General features: G+C 44.8%; 1 protein-coding gene across 6 annotated transcripts in view; it reads right to left on the reverse strand.

Moving 5' to 3' along the window:
* SEC16B (SEC16 homolog B, endoplasmic reticulum export factor) overlaps positions 1 to 24,890 on the reverse strand; it is a 70,282-nt gene that overhangs the window by 33,350 nt on the left and 12,042 nt on the right. For all 6 annotated transcript variants that reach the window (XM_017891689.1, XM_017891686.1, XM_017891687.1 and 3 more), the window contains exons 12-21: positions 20,579 to 20,676; positions 18,251 to 18,332; positions 13,949 to 14,066; positions 12,625 to 12,736; positions 10,764 to 10,869; positions 7,956 to 8,096; positions 6,673 to 6,777; positions 5,759 to 5,834; positions 2,996 to 3,295; positions 2,078 to 2,145 (exon numbers count right to left, since the gene is read on the reverse strand). In XM_017891689.1, the coding sequence (XP_017747178.1) occupies positions 2,078 to 2,145; positions 2,996 to 3,295; positions 5,759 to 5,834; positions 6,673 to 6,777; positions 7,956 to 8,096; positions 10,764 to 10,869; positions 12,625 to 12,736; positions 13,949 to 14,066; positions 18,251 to 18,332; positions 20,579 to 20,676 (1,206 nt within the window). The remainder of the gene's footprint in view (positions 1 to 2,077; positions 2,146 to 2,995; positions 3,296 to 5,758; positions 5,835 to 6,672; positions 6,778 to 7,955; positions 8,097 to 10,763; positions 10,870 to 12,624; positions 12,737 to 13,948; positions 14,067 to 18,250; positions 18,333 to 20,578; positions 20,677 to 24,890) is intronic.

Here is a 24,890-nt window from a genome sequence, read left to right on the forward strand (position 1 = left end):
TTCAAGATGGATTAGAGACTTAAATATTAGACCTGAAACCATAAAAACCCTAGAAGAAAACCTAGGCAATACCATTCAGGACATAGGCATGGGAAAGGACTTCATCTCTAAAACATCAAAAGCAATAAAAACAAAAGCCAAAATTGACAAATGGGATCTAATTAAACTAAAGAGCTTCTGCACAGCAAAAGAAACTACCATCAGAGTGACAGGCAACCTACAGAATGGGAGAAAATTTTTGCAATCTACTCATCTGACAAAGGGCTAATATCCAGAACCTACAAAGAACTCAAACAAATTTACAAGAAAAAACAAACAACCCCATCAAAAAGTGGGCAAAGTATATGAACAGACACTTCTCAAAAGAAGACATTTATCCAGCCAACAGACACATGAAAAAATGCTCATCATCATTCGCCATCAGAGAAATGCAAATCAAAACCACAAGGAGATACCATCTCACACCAGTTAGAATGGCGATCATTAAAAAGTCAGGAAACAACAGGTGCTGGAGAGGATGTGGAGAAACAGGAACACTTTTACACTGTTGGTGGGAGTCTAAACTAGTTCAACCATTGTGGAAGACAGTGTGGCCATTCCTCAAGGATCTAGAACTAGAAATACCGTTTGACCCAACCATCCCATTACTGGGTATATACTCAAAGGATTATAAATCATGCTGCTATAAAGACACATACACACATGTGTTTATTGCGGCACCATTCACAATAGCAAAGACTTGGAAGCAACCTAAATGTCCATCAATGACAGACTGGATTAAGAAACTGTGGCACATATACACCATGGAATACTATGCAGTCATAAAAAAGGATGAGTTCATGTCCTTTGTAGGGACATGGATGCAGCTGGAAATGATCATTTTCAGCAAACTATCAGAAGAACAGAAAACCAAACACTACATGTTCACACTCATAGGTGGGAATTGAACAATGAGATCACTTGGACACAGGAAGGGGAACATCACACACCAGGGCCTATTGTTGGGCGGGGAGAGGGGGGAGGGATAGCATTAGGAGATATACCCAATGTAAATGACGAGTTAATGGGTGCAGCACACCAATATGGCACATGTATACATATGCAACAAAACTGCACATTGTGCACATGTACCCTAGAACATAAAGTATAATTTAAAAAATCATATTTATGAATGACATAGAAAAATCTCATTATATAGTGTTAAGTAACAGGAAATAAAGCTTTGCATACATATGTTCTTAGCCATTTAAAAACATGTATATGTGTATAATGTATATATAGACATACATATATGTGTGTATACATATGCATATACAGAAAATAGTGTAAGAAAAGAAAACACTTTGACTGTTGGATTGAGTGATATTTGATTCTTTATATGATACTTCACTTTTAGATTTTTCTACAACAATAATGTACTACTTTTCAGTCAGGAAAAAAAAAAAAACGAAAACCATAGAAGTTTGTTAAGACCTGTACCCCTGTTTTCTACTTTAAAAGTTACAGGATGTAACCCTCCAACCAGGAGAAGCTGGAGAACGCCTGAGGTTTGGGACCAACACTGCCCATTGCTGAGGGCAGGGGTGTGTTCAATCAGAGCTAGAGAGAATGATTCATCAGACATGGTCACCTCCAGGACCTTAGAGCCTAACTGAGGAGAAAAGACAGAGGCAGGCACTGTCACAGCTACCACAGATCTTTCTTTGAAATAAAGCCAAGTAAAAATTAAAACAAGGAAATATCAACAGTCTTCCATGGCAGGACAGGGTATGGCAAGCACTTTGTGCAGCACTGAGAAGATGTCAGAGGTAACAGAGATCTGAGAGGCCAAAACAAACCAGCTCAGTTGCTCCCTCTTACCCCATGGACATAGGTTGGTGGGGTTGAGTGTAAACAAGAACACAGCCTCCCGCCCAGCTCCCAGGAGTTGGTACAGGAAGAGGCATGGCGAGATGTGGAAGAGAAAGCTGCTGTAATGCTGAGGAGGAGCTTGCATGTGGCCAAGAAACCAGGGCAACTGGTAAAAACCAGAAGCGTTTGAGTGGGCAGTGGTATCTTTTATGCTGTGTGCTCTCACCTTTGCTTTGGAAATGACCTCTTGGCCATCAGGAGGCTGGGAGGTTTCTTGAGACACTGTGTTCTCTCCTGAGTCACAAACAGAAATGGAAATAGCAATGGGAAGTTGTGCTTTTCCCATCTATCTTGAAGAAGAGTAACTGGGACACAATCAGCTTTCTTAACTGCAGCAGAAGCTCCGAGTCCATAAGCCCAAGCCAATCACAGCAAATACAAAGAACGCTCACATGGCTCAGCTCAATACCAGCCACCCCAGGACATGCTATTCAACTCATCCTCTACTTCCACAGCCACTCTTCAGGAATCTTGGAAATCAGAACAACATCAAGCGAGGTCACAGGGATCCTCCACCACCTTCCTCTCCATCTGAGCCTTCATCTTGGACAGGACCTAATCCTGGAAGGTCTAAGATCTAATCATTCTAGGTGACTTCCAGCATCTCCCTGGCATCGCTCAGCATTGCTCACCCATACTTGGCCATTGTTGTCAAAGGTCTGATGAGCCTGAAAAAACTCGGGACCAAGACAGACACATGGGTTTCTGCTGGAGACCCTGATAGTAAGCTTTTGGGTGCAGGATGATTGGAGAAAGAGAACTTGGCCTCTATTTCTCCATCCTGTAATCTCTCTCCTAGAAACTATGTAATCATTTGTATGGCAGGTGTGGCTCCATTTGCCCTGCTGTACCCAGAGGAGATGTGGACCGGGCTGGAAGACAGCAATCTCCTTCAGATACATGCAAAGCACCAGTATAGTGGCTGAAAACTAGCAGGCCCTCGGTAACAGGCACATACCCCCGCATCTGTGTCCTTCCCAGCTCCAACCCAACCTCCTCTGACTGGTCCCAGCACCTCCCTTTCCTGCTTCCTCCCTACCCAGACCCTATACTCAACGTGGCCACCCTAGCTGCCAGGTCTTACCAGGGCCCAGGTGTGTCTGCAGCGTTTCCTCCCAGACTGTTCCTCCAGGGGCCTCTGTCACTGCCACGCTGCTGCCAGTTCCTGGTAGGTGGATCTCAGGAACTGAGTAAAGAGGCATTGGTGCCCCTGTCTGCCCTGCACCCCCTCCTGCTGGGTAGGAGCCCGGCTGGAGAGGGAGGGGCTGCTGTGGGCTGGGCTGGTGCAGGCAGGTCTGCTCAAGCGTCAGCCACAGAGCTGAGCGGTACCCAGGGGCTTCAGAGTAACCTTGACATCCAGAAAAGTCCTGGTAGAAAGTGTTTTCTAAGGACATAGAACGAAGGTAAAGAAGTGAGACCTGAAATGTGGCATTTGCATACTGATCACACCAGAAACATTCCTGCTCATGTCTGCTTTGGAAAGCAGTCACAAGGACAAGCTATCTAATGTGGCTTCCAGTAACGTGATGACAAGTAAAACACAGATGATGGTAACACCCTCATTGCTGTTTACAGAATTGTTTCCTTCACTAGTGTACCCTAAAAATAAAATCCTAAGCCCCTCCATTGACTTAACAGACCCCCTCTTGGACAAGGGGACCCCAGAAAACCTTAAAACTGAGTTCCCAGCCATGACGGGATGGGAGGTGAGACACCCTTCATTATACCCCCTCTCTTTTGTAGTTCAGACACAACTGACCAGCATTAATGTTAAAAGCGAGATCTTAAGACTAACAGATCTTATGGCTTGGTGGCCATAAGATACCAAATTATACACAGAACCTAAAGCCCTGCCAGGCAACGGTTAAGTTCCGCACCTTAAGAATAAACTGTGTTCTGGCCGGGCGCGGTGGCTCAAGCCTGTAATCCCAGCACTTTGGGAGGCCGAGACGGGCGGATCACGAGGTCAGGAGATCGAGACCATCCTGGCTAACATGGTGAAACCCCGTCTCTACTAAAACATACAAAAAACTAGCCGGGCGAGGTGGCGGGCGCCTGTAGTCCCAGCTACTCTGGAGGCTGAGGCAGGAGAATGGCGTCAACCCGGGAGGCGGAGCTTGCAGTGAGCTGAGATCCGGCCACTGCACTCCAGCCTGGGCGACAGAGTGAGACTCCGCCTCAAAAAAAAAAAGAATAAACTGTGTTCTCATGGCCACGAGGTTTTTTCTCTAGCAGCTCAGCAAGCACTGGCCTTGAGATGAGCAATGTTAAAACAATTACAATTCATTCCGCTCGCAAATGCTGACTAAATGAGCCTCTGTTCCATCAGCCATAACCACAGCTTTGATTAGACAAGACTGATTTCAGTAACTTTCTCCAGATAAGAAGACCACCAACCATGAACTGGGTCTGGCCAGTTTACAGAGGGTCCCCACTTGAGTGCTTCTGTGTCCCGAAAAGACCTTTTGACAGGTAAGGCCTAATTGTAATATGCTTAAAGGATAAGTCTCCACCCCAAGGTGAACATGGGTCGTGTGTTACATGCACGTTAGCTCATTAGGCATGTGTGAGGATCTCCTTCGTGAACAGTCACAGCTCCTCCTATAACGTGTTAAATACGCATGTTTGATCAACCCATTCAACTTAAATTCTTGTCTTACCTCTCCTTCCCTCAAAGTGCCTGGCTATACTTCCCAGCCTGTGGGATGGCCACCTTGCAGGCTGGAACCCTTTGTAAGAAATAAAGTCTCCTTTCCGAATGTACACATTATATGACCTTTTTTTTAAGTTAACACTACCTTGTATGATCTCTGAGCCTCTAGCCAGTGGGTTGGGAGGGCTGAAATTACCATCCTATCTAACTCACATCTTTTTAATTTTTGATAAATTATTTCTTCTGTAAGGACTTCCTAATGGACTTGGGTATTTAAAACTTAGAAAGCTTCCAGCTAAAAACCCAAACCAGATCACAGAAATCATGGCTTTGTTCTTACAGAATCAGAGTACATTTGCCCTGGAAAAGACCTGATTGGTAGCATAAACTAAGGTGTGGACCTATAACATGACTGGTCACAGGACTGGCATGGGTGGCCGACCCGCCTGCTCCATTGGACACCAGGAGTCAGGGCTGTGGGGAAGCAACATCTACAGGCACCCAGCCTAGCTCTCCTCCACCCTCCACCTTTACAGATCCTGCTACACAGTGAGAAACAGAAGCCAAGGCCTGCCCTGCCCTCCCTTCCCTTTGCTCATGCCTGAGGAAGGACACAGGGCTGGGAAGAGACGAGGGCCCTTTACTGACCCTACTGCTGGGGGAACTTGGGGAAAGAGTACAGAGTTAACCAGGGATATGGTGCCTGCCAACCCACCATTGGGAAGCATCCCAAAGGAAGAATAGAGATGCCGTGAAAACATTGAAACATACTTATTCCACAGTCATCTGGTAATTGCCAGCTCAAAACTCTTAAGGACTTTCGACATCCCCAACACTAACATATGATACCGATGAACCACAATCTCTGGACTCAAGAAATGTATCCAGCTGAAGAGAAGTTAACACAGGAGAAAGAATTGGCTAACAATACAGTGCAACACAAAAAACACTCAGGTATTTAAAAACCTGAATCATGAAGCAGACGCTCTCAGACTGAGGGAATTTAGAAGTGTCGGGGATGTGTGAGGCTGGCAGGAGCTGTGTGGAGGAGGCGCCTGGACAACGGGGTGGATTTACACAGGCAAGGCAGGCACCCTGGGAAGGGAAGGGCGAGTGATTTTGTAAATTACTTTGTCTCGTAGAATCAGATCCTGAGCGTCAGCTATGTAATGCTCAGTTCATCATTTGGGGTACCTGTTGTTGTTCCTCTGGCTCCCAAAATAGCTGAGCGAGTAGGATGAGGATCCCCAGTGTCTCCTGCTGTCTTTTGCTATTTAAAATAAATTAAAATTCCTTTTAAGCAACACAAAGGAAAAACAAGAACAGAGAAACAAAGTGATTCAAAACTTAAGCCAAAAAGAAACTTCCAGTGGGAATGACAAGGTAAGGGAAACACTTGTATGCTTAGGGGCCTGGGGGGTCATGTGGATGGGGCTTCCAACTCTGCCCAGACCAGGCAGAGACAGCTGGAGACCAGAGTCATCCACCCTCCCCTGAAGGAAGGAGCGCATGGAAAGAACTAAACTGTAGGCCTCAGCACGTGCAGCAGATAGAAGGGGTAAGGCTTGGTGTGCTTTAAAAAATCCACCCTGTCTTTCCTTCAGAGCAGAATGGGGAAAAGAAAATGGAGGAGGCCCCGTTCCAATTACTGTTCCAATTACAACCAGCAGCTTTTGCGATTGTCAGAACAACAAAGAAAAGGCCCGGAAGACTTTTAAGCAATTGCCCCACGTTACATGAAAGTGACACTGGTCCACTGTGATCCATTGTTCCTAGCAGAGATGGGGAAGCTTTGATGGTCATGAAACATATTCTCTGGGGCCTCAGGGAAGGGTGGCAAGAGTGATTGGGAAGAGCGCCCCAACGTGTCACATGTGAACATAGGAAAACGCTTCCACACAGGGACAAGCAGTGGCAAGGAAGCTGAGTCCCACCCCTTCCCCAGACACCAACTGTGCCTCATGGGTGATGGAAGAGACCGTGGCGAGGCATGGGGACCAGGGACTTGCTAATGTCAGCGCCTACCTGTTCCATGTCTAGGGGAGGGAGGAGGGAAACAAAGGCCGACACCCACCCCCCACCACTGCCCTGGCTCCAGCCCCACTCACCTCCAGCTGCCTCCGAAGTTGCACTAGCCAATCTGGCTCTAGGTCCCTGTCTCTACTGCGTCTTTCTAAAACCAGAGGATCTGACAGCTTCAGTTTCTCTGCTAGCTGTGCCAGGTTTCCAGATGGGTTAGGGGCAGAAAGTAAAAGAAAGGAGAGGAGAGAGAGGGAAGAGAAACGGAAAGACAACAGGGAAGAGAAAACAAGGAAAAAGGAGAAAGAGAGCCTTAATTCACTTGTAAATTACATTATAAAAAATAATCGAAAAATAGCTAATTCAGCAGACATCCTTCCAAAATTGCAACATAAATAATTAACCCGACTTGGGTGTTAGATTCTAAATAAAGTATGAGGAGAAACAGTTACTCAGCTTCATTTCTCTGCAAAGCTGTCTGCTCTGTAACAGTGTTTCTCAAACTTAGGTGTACATACAAATTTTGTTTGAATTCTAATTGTAAACTTGTTAAAATGCTAATTCTGATTCCATACTTCTGGGCAGGGGTGAAGAGTCTGCACTTTTAACCCGCTCCCAGGTGATGCTAATGTTACTTTGTATTTCAAGGATTTATTCCATAAACAAGTTTTAGTTACCAAAACTTTTCTAGTCATTCATTCTGAGCTCCTTGCAACCATCAACCTGTTGGCAGAAACTTCAGGGAATGGGGAGGCTCACCACCACAAATTTTTATACGTTAAAGAATCCAGCACTTGGGCCTCATCTAAGGCAAAACAAAAATTTAAGGGTAGGCTGCTTTTTTACTCTCTAGCTAATGGGTTTTCTTCAATTAATTGAAACAACTATTTGCTTGATTGTTGTTTTCTTCCCTAGGAACTAAAGGTTGATATGTTTTTGTTTTCTATTTTAAATGTATCTCACATGTGATAAAATATTCCATGCATTTAAAAGCATTTTAATAAGGATCATTTACTCTTTTAATCACTAAAATATATTTTCTAAGGCCAGCTTTTATAATTAGGATAGTTCACCATAGCATGTATTTTTACTGTACCAGAAAAGCAGATGCAAAAATGAATTTCTCAAGTAGCACCGACATGGTTTCCAGTCTCCAATCCCACCACCGCCCACCCAGAGAGCATCCTTCTTTGTGTAGTGTTGGGCCTCTGCTTATCGTATCTGGGCATGCATACGTGGTCAAAGACGGCCGTGGGCTCCAATTTTACGGCAGGTTCAAAGAAGATGAAATGTAGAGTCTAAGCTGCTCTACAATGGCTTTCTCTGAATAGTGAAGATAAAACAACTGCACAGAACCCTTTGAGAGGCTCACCTTGATGAGTTCCGCTAATAGCACAGGGTGACTGCTCTCTCCCTGGTTCAAGACAGCTGCACCAATGGCTTCGCAGTAATGCAAGGCCTGGGACACGAGGCCATAATCTGCCAGACGGGAAGCATAAAGGAGCTTATACACCTGTGAAGGGAAACGAGTCAGTGACTAGTCCATCCAGGCAGGGAGAGAGAGAGAGAGAAATGTAGATAAGACTTCTTGGAAGTCAGCTGACTGTCAGCTTCCGCTAACTCTGGCATCCAAATATCAGGAGGCTTGTGCCATTTGGAGCATTTTATCTATGCGCAGGCACAACTCCAAATCCAGCCTGCAGTTCCTGCATTACAGAGAAAAGAACAGGAGTCCCATCTGCTCAACCTTCCTAGGTGCTGGTCACCGTGCAAAGTGCACTGGAGTCCTTATTTATTGGGTAGCCCACATATCCAGAGAGCCTGATGTACAGGCACAGGACCAGGCAAAAGACAAACATTAAAAGAAGCAAAAATAGCCTGGGTGCGGTGGCTCACGCCTGTAGTCCCAGCACTTTGGGAGGCCGAAGCAGGCAGATCACTTGAGGTCCAGAGTTCGAGACTAGCCTGGCCAACATGACGAAACTCCATCTCTACGAAAAATACGAAAATTAGCTGGCATAGTGGCATGCACCTGTAGTCCCAGCTACTCAGGAGGCTGAGGCAGGAGAATTGCTTGAATCCGGGAGGCAGAGGTTCCAGTGAGCCGAGATCATGTCACTGCACTCCAGCCTGGGTGACAGAGCAACTCTATCTCAAAAAAAGAAAAAGAAAGAAAGAAAGAAAGAAAGAAAGAAAGAAAGAAAGAAAGAAAGAAAGAAAGAAAGAAAGAGAAAAAAGAAGCAAAAATAGACCCTAGTGCAAAGGGCATAAAGTTAATGGAGAGAGCTTACTGAGAAAAACAACTAAACTCTCATGAAAGCATGAGTGGCAGGGCAGGAGCAAGTGTGAGGGCTTTAGTATCAGACAGACCCAAGTTCACATAAAAGCTCCATGTGAGCTGTGAGACATTGGGCTAGTTACCTCATCTCTCTGTGCCTCAGTTTCCTCTCTACTACATGGGACTACTACTACTACCTACGCCTTTGGTTGTTATGGAGATTAAATGAGATAATTCAGGTGAAGTACTGAGAAGAAACAGCACGCAAGAGATGTGGGGCGACAGCATGTAACCCTTCCGGGCCTCCGTTTTCTCTTTTGTAAAAGGGTTTTAATCAGGCCTACATCACAGGATTTGAAACAATACACAAGAAGTATAATGCCACAATGCCAGGCACACAGAGCACATTCAATCAAGTAGCTAATCTCATTACTAATATCAGCCCCAAGCAGCACCAAAATAACGGAGAGTTGGGATGAATAAAGAAGAGAAAAAAAAGGAGACCAAAGAGCTGGTCGAGGAACTGCAAAGAGGAGCTCATCAGGCAAGGTTTTGCTGGAAAAGGTGAGTCTTTGGCAAAGCCCTTAAAAAAAACAAGATGCTATAGGACACATGCCTAATGCATGTGGGGCTTAAAACCTAGATGACAGGTTGATAGGTACAGCAAACCACCACGGTACATATATACCTACGTAACAAACCTGCACAAACCTGCACATTCTGCTCACGTATCCCAGAACTTCAAAGAAAAAGAAGAGAAGATGCTAATTGGGCCATTTCTCTATGACACAGGAATTCACTTTCAAGGTTTTGCGTTGTGTGTGCATGTTGTTGTAATTGTTGTTGTTGCTGCTGCTGTGTGCACCCTCGACACCAAGCACTGAAGAGAAACAAGGCATTGCTGGAAAAGGTCTCTACCTAAAGAAGATAACTAAGGTAGGAAGGTAAGGTACCCGTGCATGAAAGGCAAGAAAACGCAAGACAGTGTGATTTCAATGTCAGTGGGGGCCCCTGGATTCAGCTGTGGGAGCCACACTGTGCCTGCCATGGCCTCAACACTGACAGCAGTTGCTGTGTGCCAGGCGCTGTTCTTGTGCATTAGAGAAACTAACTCAATTTCATGCCAGCTCCATTACAAAGCACCACTGTCATCCCATTTTACAGCCGAGACCACTGAAGGCTGCCATCTCAGTCATACTCATAGGCGTGGTCCGGGGAGCCTGCATGGAGGAAGGGATGGTGCTGGACGTCAGAGCTCACAGAGGATTTAGACAGAGGAGGGCACGATGTCAGCACTGGTCTTAACGAATGTAAGGTGACAAGGGCATCATGGAGAAACATTGCGAAGACAGGGCAGGAACCACAGCATGGTCACCAACCGCACAGCTGATGCCCTGAGAGGGACGAAGAGGAGTGAGGGCCAGGGCTGAGCACAGAGGGATGTCCAGAGGTAGAGGACAGAGGAGTTCAAAAGAGGCCAGAGAAGGAGCGTGGAGCAGAGGGAGGGTGAGCAGCCACTGGGCTGGGCCTGCGTTCCCACTCCCTCCCACAGGACCGCTGCAGGGGCTCAGAAGAAGGGAGAGCTGTCTGGAGAGACGGGGAGAGGGAGCTGACAGCAGGAGTGAGGCAAAGGCCAGGGCGGCAGGCAGGATGTTCAAACGTCCGCAGTCAGGCAGGAGCCACCAGCAGAGAGGCCTCTGCAAGGTTTTACCTTTGTATTATAAAACGCAGACCTTTAGGGGACATAAAAAGAAATCCTACACCCTCCCACGCTTAAGCTAATGAGGAAAAGTTCAGTGATAACTTAGCCCTAGGTACTAAGTGCCAAAAAGCAAAGCTGGAAATACAGCTGCCTACAGCTGCCTGACAGTGACAGTGGTGGCCTCATCTGGGCTCAGTTACCTGGAAAGAAGGGATGAAGGATTTGGGGCGGCCCAGCATCTGGCAGTACTCGAAGATTTCCGTCCTCTGGATTGCCTCAGTTGTTGCAAATTTCAAAAACTCTTGACTAAAACCAGGGAATAACAATGAAAGAGATTGAGGTGTGGGGCACACGGGAATTAAATCCTAGTGGATCGCCAAACACCAGCTGCAGCCTTTCATGGAGGAGCTTCCCTCCTGGGCTGAGCCCTGCAGCGGCTGCAAGAGAAGAAAGAGACTCTGGGCTCCCAGAATGAGTGTCTCACCTCCTCTCCCTCTCCCTCTCCCTCCTTGAGGCTGAGGAAGGAACAAAACAGAACTCTGCACCAGAGGCGCTGGGAGGCAGAGGCTGCGGAAAGAGGGCGTCGCCTGCCTTCTTGCTGAAGGGTAACTCAAGGCAGGCTACCTCGAAGGGCACTGGGCCCTCCTCTTAAACACACAGAGAGCTGGCCCCCATGCCCATAAAGCCTGTCATGTACCTGTAAAGAGCACCCCTAGTTTGAGCAAACTCACACAAAAGAGGGGAGCCATGTAACACCCCAGGAGCACTGAGACCAAAAGGCATGGCAGAGCAGGTGAGGACTGCTGAGCCAGAAAATCGAACAAGCGTCTGTACATTGGATGTTCATTCCACCAGTGAGGATGGGGACTGAGTGAGTGTGATCTGGTCGGGGCAGGTGGTGGGGGGCACAAGAGTCTCATGTGACCCAAAATTTCTCCCATCAACAGCTCGCCATGGTGTTTAAAATCACAATCACCAGGTTATTCCTGCGGGGTAGGACTTTATTTCTAGGAATTTCCTCATTCAACATAAACCAACATAAACATAGGAGGGGAGACATATGAGCCCACACACTTACTGTACATTTGGCACAGAGGGGATTCTTTGACAAGCTAGCCATGTGCTATCAGAGACCTGGACCTGGAAGGAACAGGCAATGAGCTGGGTATGTTGCCTCAGCGGTAGGCAGTGTGGTGCAACAGTTAAAAGGGCTTTGCAGCCTGACTGCCTGGATTTGGAGTCCAACTCACCCACACCCTCGCTGTACCATCTGAGACAAGTTATTTCATCTTCCTGTGCCTCGGTTTCCCTCCTCCATGAGTACGATTGAAATCTTTGCTTGACTTCACTTCTTCATAGGGTAAATGTGTAATAATTAAAGGAAATAGTGCAAAGAAAATGCCTGGCACAGCGTAAGAGCTTAGTGACTCTTAATGCGTATGGGGAGGGGGATAGAGAGATACAGAACAGGGAAGGCCACTAGGGAGCGAATCGTTCTGTCTGTGCATTCATTCACTGGGAGCTGACCAAGGGCCTCCTGCAGGAAAAGCCTAATGCTATGGCCAACAGAGAATGTCACCAGTGGGACTCTAAGTAGCTTGTGCACCAAGTCATTGTAGGGATGCTAGGGCCCCAAAGAGAGACTAAACATAAACTTCTTCCATTATCCAGTTTTGCCCAGGGCGGGCTCTCAGAACAGGCCCAGGGCTGCTTAAGACCAACCCACAAGCCTCCACACATAATTGGTTTTTTTAAGGAACAAAGTCAGCTTGTGGAGCCAGGGTGCCACCTAGTGGCCAAAGGACACAATACTACACAAAGGCATCAGCCCACCTCTTTGCAGAGCAAGACCTAGGGCCTGAGACCCCCGCTGATGCTGTAACATGGGGCCCACGGGGCGTCTCCTTGCACAGACCTGCACAGGTAACAATCCCAGATAGGGAGCCAGTGGAAGCTGAAATTCACATGAGGAAAGGAAAAATGGATTCATAAAACCCAACAAGGGCTAAAACAATCCCTTGGAAAATGTCCTTCCTGTTTCCTTTCTCCCAGGTCACATACCTGTGGCTGCTGCCCAGCAAGACCAGATGATCTGTCTTCACGGTGTAGTGGCCAAAGGGCACATGAGCCATGAGGTAACAGAAGTGAGCTGCCTCCACAAGCCCCTTCCCAGCTGCAGGAGGAAGAGAACAAGACCCAGTCCCGGAGCACACCCGTGTGGGGGCCCATCATCTGGGTGGGATAGGAGAGAGATGGAAGAGTGGCCTCCGGGGTCAGAGGGGAGAAGCCACATGGGACTAAATGAATGAGCCTTTCATAACATGAGTCACAGACCCCTAAACCCCACTCCTCCCACCGGCCCGTTTGGCCTCAGACGTTACATTTCTCTTCAGCCAGAATAAGGCACGATTTCACCTTCTTCCTAAAGGATTTTTGATGAGGAATTCTCTGAACATTTTAGTCTTTCCTGAGGGTGAAAAATGAGTTTGAAATGCCTGCACCTGAGCAAAGAAGGCGACTACTGGGAGTCGCCATTCTTAAACTAGGCTTCCTGGAGCACCATTGTTTTCCCTGCTAAAGTCAAACATAAAAATCACATTAATTACCAACATGTTTTGAAATGTTCTCCCATACATTTTCCGCTGCCTCAAAATTGAGTTAATTCAACTAGGTACAATACCTAGCACAGTGTCTGGCCCCCAAGAAGGGTTCAACAAACATTAGTTCCCTTCTACTCAGGGTGCTGCAGGGTCTCCCTATGACTTGGCACAACCTTACCATAGCTATTTAAGTTTAACAGAGCAATAGTTTAAAGAGCCCCATGGGAGCACCATGATTTCTAGATGCTCTGCTTCTTGGCTAAATTTGAGAACCACTGGTCTGGAACATTCAATAGTCCCTAAGTGTTTATAAGGCCACATTCACAGAGAGATGATAGAAAGAAAGACTACAGGGTTAACCCAGAGTGGTTCAGGCAAAAACAGAATTTCCTATCTGATTGAACTGGGTCACTGAGAAATTTACAGCAACAGGAGGCAAGGTGTCCTATGCGTTAACTCCATCCACAGGGGAATCTGACCCAGGGCTAGAAAAATCAGCTGCTCAGAGCAGACTCCTACAGCAGCAGAACACCAAGTCTCAGGGGCCTGGCCTGCATTCACTCACAGCAGAAATTCTGCGAAACAGAGAGACAAGAAGGACATGCATTTCCCTGGAGTTACTTTCCCCAAAACATGGAGGCTCCTGGGTCCAGGAAAAGCCTGGGGCATAGACTCTGGCCCTACCTAGAATCTGAGAATCTAAGAGCAGGATGTTTAAAGCTGGCCTGGACAGGGAGGAGCTGGGGAGGGGAGGGGAAGGGCGGGTCAATGCTGGTGTCGCTTACCCAGAGTGTCACCCATGGCAACAATCGCACGCTGATACAGCTCCGGGTCCCCAGCCTGATTTGACAGAATCACAGCCAAGTGAGGCCTCCAGTCTCCCCACTGCTTTTCTCCACAACACTGAAAAGCACCAGAAAAAAATAACTTAAATGTACAATCATTTAGGAATGGCCAGATGTACATAAAGAAGGCTTTTGTCTATTTCCTGGTTCAGAAGCTGTCAGAGAACGCCCACTCTACCACCTGCAATGCTGCCATTCATTTATTTAGAGTTCTCATCTTTAAAAAGGTAAAACTCTCAGAAGGACACAGATAGACAGATACGTACACATGCATACATACATGCATTCACAGGGATATTGGAAAATGGATAAATTTTTTTTTTTTTTTTTTTTTTTTTTTTGAGACGGAGTCTCGCTCTGTCGCCCAGGCTGGAGTGCAGTGGCCAGATCTCAGCTCACTGCAAGCTCCGCCTCCCAGGTTTACGCCATTCTCCTGCCTCAGCCTCCCGAGTAGCTGGGACTACAGGCGCCCGCCACCACGCCCAGCTAGTTTTTTGTATTTTTTAGTAGAGACGGGGTTTCACTGTGTTAGCCAGGATGGTCTCGATCTCCTGACCTCGTGATCCGCCCGTCTCGGCCTCCCAAAGTGCTGGGATTACAGGCTTGAGCCACCGCGCCCGGCCTGGATAAATAAAATGACATTGCTCACTTACTATTTTTCACATTTCTCCCCAGTGCCTGACCCCCAGATAGCTAGAGACAAAACTCAGAAAAACCCTGAGGCTTTAGCAGTTTTTTGGTTCAAGATCAAACATCCTTGGCTCATGAGTAGAAGAGGCCACAGCCTGTCACAGAAGTCAGGGGAACACGGGCTTGCTTAATGTCTTACCAAATGCCTATGTTTTCTGACTTTACAAAGCCCATTCACACACATCCTCTTATTTAATCTTTACAGCAACCTTACGAAGTCCAGTTCCTATTACTACTTTAGGAATAAGAAAATCAAGCCAAGTGTCCCAGCTAGGACAATGCAGAGGCAGCAGAATTCCACCAGGGGGCAACAGAGAGTAAGCAGCGTGGTGGAAATGTACAAAACCCCGCATAAATGGTGTTTTCCCTACCATCTCTCCCTAAGGCTGTCCTACTAAACAAAGGAGAATTTCAAGGCAGAAAATATCAATAAAGAAACAATATAATGTCATGGAAACAACACAGGCCCCAACTCGAGTCCTGCATCTTACTAGCTTACCTTGAGCAAGTTTCTTAATGTCTCTGAACCTTTGTTTTCTCATCCCTAAAATGGAGATCATAATTTCTACCTAACAGGTTATTGTTGATAATAAAATAAGATAGTTGTGTAAAGCACATCGCATGGTGCTTCACATTTGGTTTGCACTTAATTACATATAGGTATAAATACACACACACACACACACACACACACAGTTGGAAGCTGAGCAGAGGAAAGAGGTGATTTGCACAGCTGCCTACCTTCCGATTTGTTATATAGATAGGTAGGGCAGGAGATTGCCAATAATAACTAAGATTTGGAGGTTAAAACCATTCATAATTACTTGGTCTTTGTAATTATCCCAGGGAATAAAAGATGCTTTATTCAACTCCATTTTATACCCACTCCTTGTTGATCTGGTCAATGCAGTGTGAAGAGGATGATGACAATGATGGTGATGATAAATCATAATAATAGCAGTTCTCATGTGTTACATCGAACCATGAACCATATCCTGTGCTAAGCATTTCTCCTACCAACAATCACATGTGCTAAGTCCTATTATGACCTTCATTTTAACATGTAAGCCAAGCTGCTTCTTGCTGATCTACAGAAACCAGCAAAAGAGAAGGAAATCCCTTGCTAAACACACACACACACACACAAAGAAAAACTTAGAGGTCATTATTCTGTCTCCTCGCTGGTGATTTGAAAAAGATCACTATGAATCAGATCAATGGAGAAGTGGAGGGGACACAGGAGAGAGAGAGAGACAGAGAGAGAGAGAGAGAGAGAGAGAGAGATAAAGCACCAACATTTATTAATTAACGTCAATGGGCCAAGCATGATGGTTGATATGTTCAGATGTTCTCTCTCCTTTAATTTTCACAATAACTCTACTGGTTAGGAACCAAAATCCCAATAAAGATTAAAAACTGAGGCTCTGTGAGATTAAGAAACAAAGCCAAGTTCACCTGGCAGAAAGGCGTACAGAGTCTAGGTTAAACTGGTGTGAAACCCACGTCTGTGTTGTCCTGTTGCCGTGCTTTTCCACCACCCCACTCATCACATGAAACTGAAATCCAGCCTTTTAGTACATGCTGAAGTGCTGGGAAACTCCCTAAGATCGAATAATGCATTGACACATCACCTCTGGCTCCTCCGTTTTCTCATCTAAAAATAGGGGAAATTTAGCTAACTCTACTATTACAAAAAAAAAAACACAACAACCATAGCTAATTGTATCACTTCCTGCATTTAGTGCTTCGTGACATAATGCAGTTCCATTGTGGAGCACAGGCCAGTCCACTGAATTGTGAGGCACACTCTGTGCTACAAAATAGCCAGTTGATTTGATGACGGGGCATGAAAATCATTTCTCTTTTCTTGGAATTAGCCACAAGCAATAAGAAGGATAAAAAAATAAAGGAAAAGCGTGAGGTCAATTTTTATTAAAACTAGTGTTCACAAAACCCAAGCCTCAAGATATAAGAAAAGGCTACCAAAAGTAACGGAGATTGGACAGAGTCCCTCCACGGGGAAGCCGAGGGGACACAAGGGAGAGGACCCCACAGCTCTCCCCACCAGCTGGAGAGTGGCAAAGGCAACTCAGGCTCACACGGAAAACTCTGGGTCCTGCAGAAAATGCCAGATGGCCTGGAATATGGCCTGGCCCATCCTCTGCACAAACCTAATATCAATAACTGGAAATATAAACCCAGGAAAGATTCAACTCCTTTAAAGTTATGTAATATGAGAAAGCAAGCACAGAATATATACAAATACACCCTAAGACAGAAGGAGGAAGGTAACATGAAAAATAGAGGGGAGAGAGAACATTTACTACAAAAATGTTACCACAAAACAAATGAAAAATTGTCACCAAACATTTTGTCATGAATTTAAGTAAAATAATGAAACAATTGCGTCTGTGAAGCAAGAGCATAATCTGAGTTATAAGAGCCCAGGAAATAGATGGTGGATAACAGGAGATGAATGTAATGTGCAGAGCTCAGGAAAAAAGTAAGGGGAAATTGAAGAAATAGACAGAAACACCAGAGCACAAAAGCAAGAGACACCGGTGAAAACACAGTAAAGGACAGAGGAAGGAAAAAAGAAAGGAAGGAAACAGGGAAGGAGGAAGGAAGGGAGGGAGGGAGGGAGGGAGGGAGGAAGGAAGGGAGGGAGGCAGGGAGGAGGGAAGGAAGGGCGGGCAAGAGAGGAAAGAAGATAATAAAAAATTATTAAAGAGAAAATTATAGGTATAATTCATATATGTATATATATGAAATATGTGTACATGGAATTCCTGAAAAGGAAACCAAAATAACGGGAACAAAACAAATATTGAAGGATATAATCCAATAAAACATTCCTGAACTCTAACATATGAATGTACATATTAAAAGAACATGTTATATATACCCCAAGGAAAAAAATGGATCCAGACAGTCAACACCAGGGCATAATCTAGTAAAGTGACTGGACGTCAAAGGTAAGGAAGGAATACTTTGGGGCCAAAAGATCAAGTCTCCTATAATGGGCAAACTATCAAGCTGGCCTCAGACTCTCAGCCACATCAACTCTAGAAGACTGAAATTGCGTATGTCCAGCTTTGAAGTGCCAGTGTGCAGTGGTGGGAAGCATTCCTCCAGAGAAAAAGAAGGGCAGCCCTGCCAGGGGAAGCCTGCAGAACAGGCACAGGTCCTCTTGCCATTCACAGCAGAGCAGGCAGCTTTGACATTTTGGGAAGGCCAAGGTCTTCAGAGTCAGACAGACCCAGACAGATCCTGAGCCCACCACTCACTATCTCTGACCTTGGGTCATCTTACACCTTTGCAGCTCAGTTTCCACATCTGCAAAGCAGAGAGAATATTTCCTACCTCTATGCATTAAACCAAATAATATGCATCAAAGCACTTAGCACAGGGCCCAGCACATGGTAAGTGATTAACAAACTATTAATATTATCATCACGTTTGCTCCTGAAAGCCATCACACTCCTGAGCAGTCCCCACCCCATCAAGCCCTTGGGATGCCAGGGTGGTAAAGGAATCCTGTCACAGGGGTACCGTGGCTGCCTGTGGAATCCTCCCCGACATGAGCTGGAATAGGGTCTGCAGTGGGTCATTGACCGCCAGCGTGCTGGTGAAGCTGCAGAGAGAAGGATAGTCAGTGAAGACCACACCCAGGGAACCTCTTTACCCATTGCCCACAAAGCTCAGGGCCTCACATAATTTTATCAGATTTTGGCAGCTTCCTTAGGAACGTGAACATCTCTTTACTTTCTGCCATGCCTCTGTCACATCCTCCTTTGAGGAGAGATGGCAGGGTCCTCAATCTACCGCACACCCCAGCTAGATCTCATTGTTGGGGGTATTTTCTGCACCTTGGTCTCAATGGCCTAACTCTGGAATAACCATTTCTGTGGGTCTTCTTCCATCACTGAGATGACCCACTGACATCTCAAAGATCCCCTGGAGAGCCACAGCAGTTTATCTGGAAGCTCTTCTCCATGGGCACCCCCCTTCCCAGCCACCCAGATCTCCCACTCCCTGCAGCCCTCCCCCACACCAAGCCCACAGCACTCAGTGCCGTTTTTCTGGCTCATCAAGAGCCTGGGTCTGTAGTGCTTTTGCTCACAAGCACTAAATAGCCATTTTCAGTAACCAAAGAGGCGTGGAACAGGGGCCAGAAATGATCCTGCTGATGACAAACCATGGGATATGCTTAACAAGGATATAATAAGCTCTACAGCTGATTTGAGATTTAAGCCTACTCAGTGAGAGGTATTTTTCACAATTCACTGGGCTCCATCAAAAATCAATGGCCCAAGGCAAAAACCTGTAGCAGAGATGTATGCTACAATGTGGGGCTGTGGGATGTTCGTTTTCAAAGCCGAAAGGCAAATCATCCTCAAAACACCGTCCTTTATTTAACAGCACTCTTGCCACCGGAACTCCAAGCAGGTATCATAATACAACTTCTATGTTCCTCACCATTCCAGTCTCCAGGAAGACTGAAGGGTGGAGTCATCACGAGACTCAACCGAGGCCATCACGCAGAATGGGCTGGCCGGTGGTGCAGTCACTAGTCCCTCAGACTGAACTTAACATGGAAGTGTTAAGTGTTTTTGTTTGTTGGTTTGTTTGTTTTTTTGAGATGCAGTTTTGCTCTTGTTGCCCAGGCTGGAGTGCAATGATGTGATCTCTGCTCACTGCAACCACCACCTCCCAGGTTCAAGCGATTCTCCTGTCTCAGCTTCCAGAGTAGCTGGAATTACAGGCGCCCGCCACCATGTCCAGCTAATATTTGTATTTTTAGTAGAGACGGGGTTTCACCATGTTGGCCAGGCTGGTCTCAGATTCCTGACCTCAGGTGATCCAGCCACCTTGGCCACCCAAAGTGCTGGGATTACAGGCGTAAGCCACCATGCCGACGCAAGTGTCATCTTCTAATTCAACCTCTGCCCAACAGGATTTACGGCCAATTCAAATGTAAGTTCAGCTGAGAGGATAGCTTCACAGCTTTAACCAGCACTAGAAGCTAAGCACTTTGAGGTAGCATCTTTCTTGCTGTCTGACCCAAGTCTGCCCCTTACAGGAGGGTGCCTCACCCCACCCACCACATTTGTCCCTGCCAACCCATGGATGCTAGGAGGAGCCTGAAGGACTTACTCAGAAACCCTTCTCCATCCAGCACCCCTATTTGATCCTGGCTTTCTTTCACTCTGTTTCATCTCCTTATTCCAAACTCCTGGCTATGGACCCTTGCTTCCATCCCTACCTCATCCTGGTTTGGGCATTTTTCCTGGTCCACGCTGGCACCCAGACCACAGTGTGCTGACGTCATTTCTGACTAAGCACATCTCTTCAGTCTCAACACCTCCCACTGCTGCCGATGCAGACTTCTGGATCTCACTGCCAGTGCAAAAAATCCTTTTCCTACCACAGCTCACGACCCTGCTACCCCACACCCCTACCCTACTCTCAGTACCCAGAACCTCATCACAAATATAAACAGTAGACAACTGCTTACACCAAAGACCCTCAGTCCCAAGGCTCTAAGGAAGTGATCACCTACCCCTCATTACCAGAACTAGCTGGAACAGCCCCTCCCAAAGAGAGAAGGCTACTGCAATGTAAAAACCTATTTAATTTTTGGAAACTCTCACCCTGGGCAATTTTACTAAAACTCTGTATTCAATTTAGCAGGTAGAAAGAATGTATCTGTGTCTAAAACAGAGAAATGCTATGTCCAGCTCAGAAAAGAGAACATGGAGAGATCCTTGGAGTGTGAGGCTCCTCGGTGCGTCTGGCGTTTCTCCACACCCTCATCCTCCACCTTTGGTGAGGAGGCCTCTCTGCCCCACCGGTCTCTTTTGTTAAGTTCCAACTCACCCACTCATGACCCAGCTGTAGGTCCGTGGGTCCATCTTGCTGGACAAGAACAAAGCATGGCCCCACAAGTGGTTCTTCATGGCCCACTCCAAGGCTTCCTGAAAACCAAAACATCACATTCAAGAGTGCCTTTCCCACCTTCCACTCACAACAAGTTCCTGTGCTTAGGCACTGCTGCATCCTGAGCAGCGGAGGCTGGGCTTCAGAAAATTCTTAGAGCCTCATATAAGAATTTGAACAGCCAGGAAGCAGGTTATAGCTAGCATAGTGTTTTTCTCTAGGATGTCACCTTCACCAGCCTTCACTTTATCAAAATCCACTGTGCTATTCCATCAGCTTCCCGTCAGACATGGTTGCCAGTTAGCCTCAACTCTTTAGCAAAAGTTTCATAGCACTTGAACATCAAGACTACAGTAAATACCAATGTATAGTGTACTTGAAAATCACTAAGAGAGGAGATTTTAAGTGTTCTCATTAGAAAAAACATGATAAATATGTGATGTGACACATATGTTAACTAGCCCCATTTAGCCATTCCACAGTGTGTGTATATATATATACATATATATCATGTTGTATACTATACATATATACAACTTTTGTCAATTAAAAAAATAAAAGACAGCATCACATACAAAAACAAGAAATTAAATATTTAAATGGAAAATGAAAAGTACTTCAACTTCATTTTATAAATTAATTTTGAAGTAGAAAAGCCTTTCTAAACATGACCCCAGAAACTTACAATTTTACACAGAAAGCCCTAAAACATAAAGAGCTCCAACAAATCAATAAGTGAGAATCAGAGACTCAATAGAAAAATGCAGGAAATCAATGACAAAAAATTCACATATTAAAAAATATTCAACTTTGGCCGGGTGCGGTGTCTCAAGCCTGTAATCCCAGCACTTTGAGAGGCCGAGACGGGTGGATCACAAGGTCAGGAGATCGAGACCATCCTGGCTAACACGGTGAAACCCCGTCTCTACTAAAAAATACAAAAAACTAGCCGGGTGAGGTGGCGGGCGCCTGTAGTCCCAGCTACTCGGGAGGCTGAGGCAGGAGAATGGTGTAAACCCGGGAGGCAGAGCTTGCAGTGAGCTGAGATCCGGCCACTGCACTCCAGCCTGGGCAACACAGCGTGACTCCGATCTCAAAAAAAAAAAAAAAAAAAAAAAAAAAAAAAAAATTCAACTTCATTGAATTCATTTTGAATTGAATTGAATTGAACGTATTCATTTCAATAAGAGAAATGCAGGCCCAGTGTGGTGGCTCACACCTGTAATCCCTACACTTTGGGAGGTTGAGGGGGAGGATCACTTGAGCCCAGGAGTTTGAGACCAGCCCTGGCAACACAGCAAGACCCCATATCTACAAAAAAATTTTAAATTCACTGATAATTTTTTCTTTTGAGACAGTCTCTCTCTGTCACCCAGGTTGGAGTGCAGTGGCATGATCTCAGCTCACTGCAACTTCCACTTCCCAGGTTTAAGCAATTCTCATGCCTCAGCCTCCCAAGTAGCTGGGACTACAGGCTATACCACCATGCCTGGCTAATTTTTGTATTTTTTGTAGAGATGGGGTTTCTCCATGTCACCCAGGCTGGTCTGAAACTCCTGGCCTCAAGTAATCTGCCTGCCTCCCAAAATGCTGGGATTACAGGCGTGAGTCACCACGTCCAGCCTTTTTTCACTTCTCAGACTGGCACCTATCAAAGAGTTTGAAACATACTGTGGTAAGAATGTAGGAAAACAGGCACTCTCTTGCATTGCTGGTAGAGTGAATTGGCACAACCTCTAAAAGGCAATTTGTCAGTATCTATCAAAATTACAAACCATATCCTTTGCCCAACACTCTGCCTCTAGAAATTTATCTTACATATATTCTTTCACACTGGGCAAAATGACAGTGGTTATTCATTGCAACATTGTAATTGCAGAAGACTGGAAGTACTCTTCATGTCAAGCTATATGAGGTTTAGTTAAATTAATTATAATTTATCAGTAGAAAACTATGCCAATGTAAGAAATAATGAGAAAGGTATTTATATAGGCTATAGAGCAGAGGTCAGCAAAATATGGCCTAAAGGCCAAATCCAGCACACTGCCTATTTTGGTACAGGCCATAGCCTCAGAATAGTTACTACCTTTTTAAGTGATTGGAAAAAAATTTTTTTTAATTTCACTATGCATTATAAGTATATGGTAACTCAAATTTCTATGTCTATAAATGAAGTTTACTGAAACACGGCCACACCCATTCATTTACATATTTTCTGTGACCACTTTCACACTATAAAGGCAGAGCTGAGTAGTTGTACTAGAGGCCCCATGGCCTGCAAAATGTAAAACGTTTACATTTTACATTTTTTACATCTGTCCAATTATAGAAAAAGTTTGGCAACCCTAAAAAGAGTGTTTTCTGAGGTATTTTGTAAAATGGAAAAAGGAAGGCACAGAAATGGTATATAGTACGCTATTTTTTAACAAAGAGAAAATAACAATATAAGCATAAAATTTCTCTGGATATTTCAGAGAGAAAAATTGGGTGACTAGGGGATGAGAGCATCATTTCCCAATTATGTCTTTTTTATATTTTAATTTTTGAATGAAATCGATTCAAATTGATTTTAATTATCTATCCAAACACTTAAATTTTTATGACTTTTGTAAAGTATAATCTCAACCTCAAAATTAAGCTAGAAATCAATCTTCATCTGTTTAAAGTACAGACAGTCCCTGCTTTATGAGTTTTTGACTTTACAATGGTGTGAAATCGATACACATTTGGTAGAAACTGTACTTCAAGTGCCCATACAACCATTCTGTTTTTCACTTTCAGTAACATATTCAATAAATTATATGAGATATTTAGCACCTTATTAAAAAGGAGGCTCTGGGTTAGATGATTTTGTGGGTTAAGGTAAACATTCTGAGTACATGTGAGGTAGGCTAGGCTAAGTTATGATGTTGGGTTAGGTGTATCAAATGCATTTTCAACTTATGATTTTTCTATTTAATGATGGGTTTATTGGGATATAAACATTGTAAGTCGAGGAGCATCTGTATTCAATATTGATTGGAAGCCTTAGATATAGCAGCAGGAGTATTTGTAAACAAACTTCCTGGAAATTAATTTGGTGTATATATAAAGAACCTTTTTTTTGTTTTGTTTTGTTTTGTTTTGTTTTGTTTTGTTTTTTGAGGCGGAGTCTCGCTCTGTCGCCTGGACTGGGGTACAGTGGCCAGATCTCAGCTCACTGCAAGCTCCGCCTCCCGGGTTTACGCCATTCTCCTGCCTCAGCCTCCAGAGTAGCTGGGACTACAGGCGCCCGCCACCTCGCCCGGCTAGTTTTGTATCTTTAGTAGAGACGGGGTTTCACCGTGTTAGCCAGGATGGTCTCTATCTCCTGACCTCGTGATCCGCCCGTCTCAGCCTCCCAAAGTGCTGGGATTACAGACTTGAGCCACCGCGCCCGGCCATAAAGAACCTTTTAAAAGTGCATACCATTTATATACCCAGTAATTCCACTTCTAGGAATCTGTCCTAAAAAATTTAAAAGATCAGCTAAAGACTCATGTAACAAGATGTGTAAATGATATAATTTATAATGGTGGACAAAATTGTAAATAGTCTAAATATTCAATAATAGTAGAATAGCTAAATAAAATATGATACATAATATGATGGAATATTGTATAACTATTTTTTAAATGGTGTTGTTGGAGCATATTTAATGCCATGAGGGTATTTTACCATATCATCTTAAGTTTAAAAGAGAAATAAACAATTGTATATGCAATTTTATTTTCTTTTAATATATATGCATGGAAAATGCTGGAAGTAAATATATCAAAATGTTAACAGGTATTATCTTTTCGATTTTAATTTTTTTATTTTAATTTTATGAGTACATAGTAGGTATATATATTTATGGAGTAAAATATATGAGATATTTTGGTACAGGCTTGCAATGTTTAATAATCACATCATGATAAATGGGGTATCCATCCCCTCAAGCATTTATCCTTTGTGTTACAAACAATCCAATTATACTCTTTTGGTTATTTTTAAAAGTATAATTAAATTATTATTGACTGTAGTTCCCCTGTTGTGCTATAAAATACTGTCATATTCATTCTTTTTTTTTTTTTGCACAATTAACCCTCCCAACCTCCCTCCCACCCTCCCCTACTGCCCTTCCCAGCCTCTGGTAACCATCCTTCTACTCTCCATCTCCATGAGTTCAACTGTTTTGATTTTAGATCCCACAAATAAGTGAGAACATGTGATGTTTGTCTTTCTGTACCTG

Source organism: Rhinopithecus bieti, unplaced genomic scaffold, assembly GCF_001698545.2.
Source record: "Rhinopithecus bieti isolate Rb0 unplaced genomic scaffold, ASM169854v2 scaffold_20101, whole genome shotgun sequence".
NCBI lineage: Eukaryota > Metazoa > Chordata > Mammalia > Primates > Cercopithecidae > Rhinopithecus > Rhinopithecus bieti.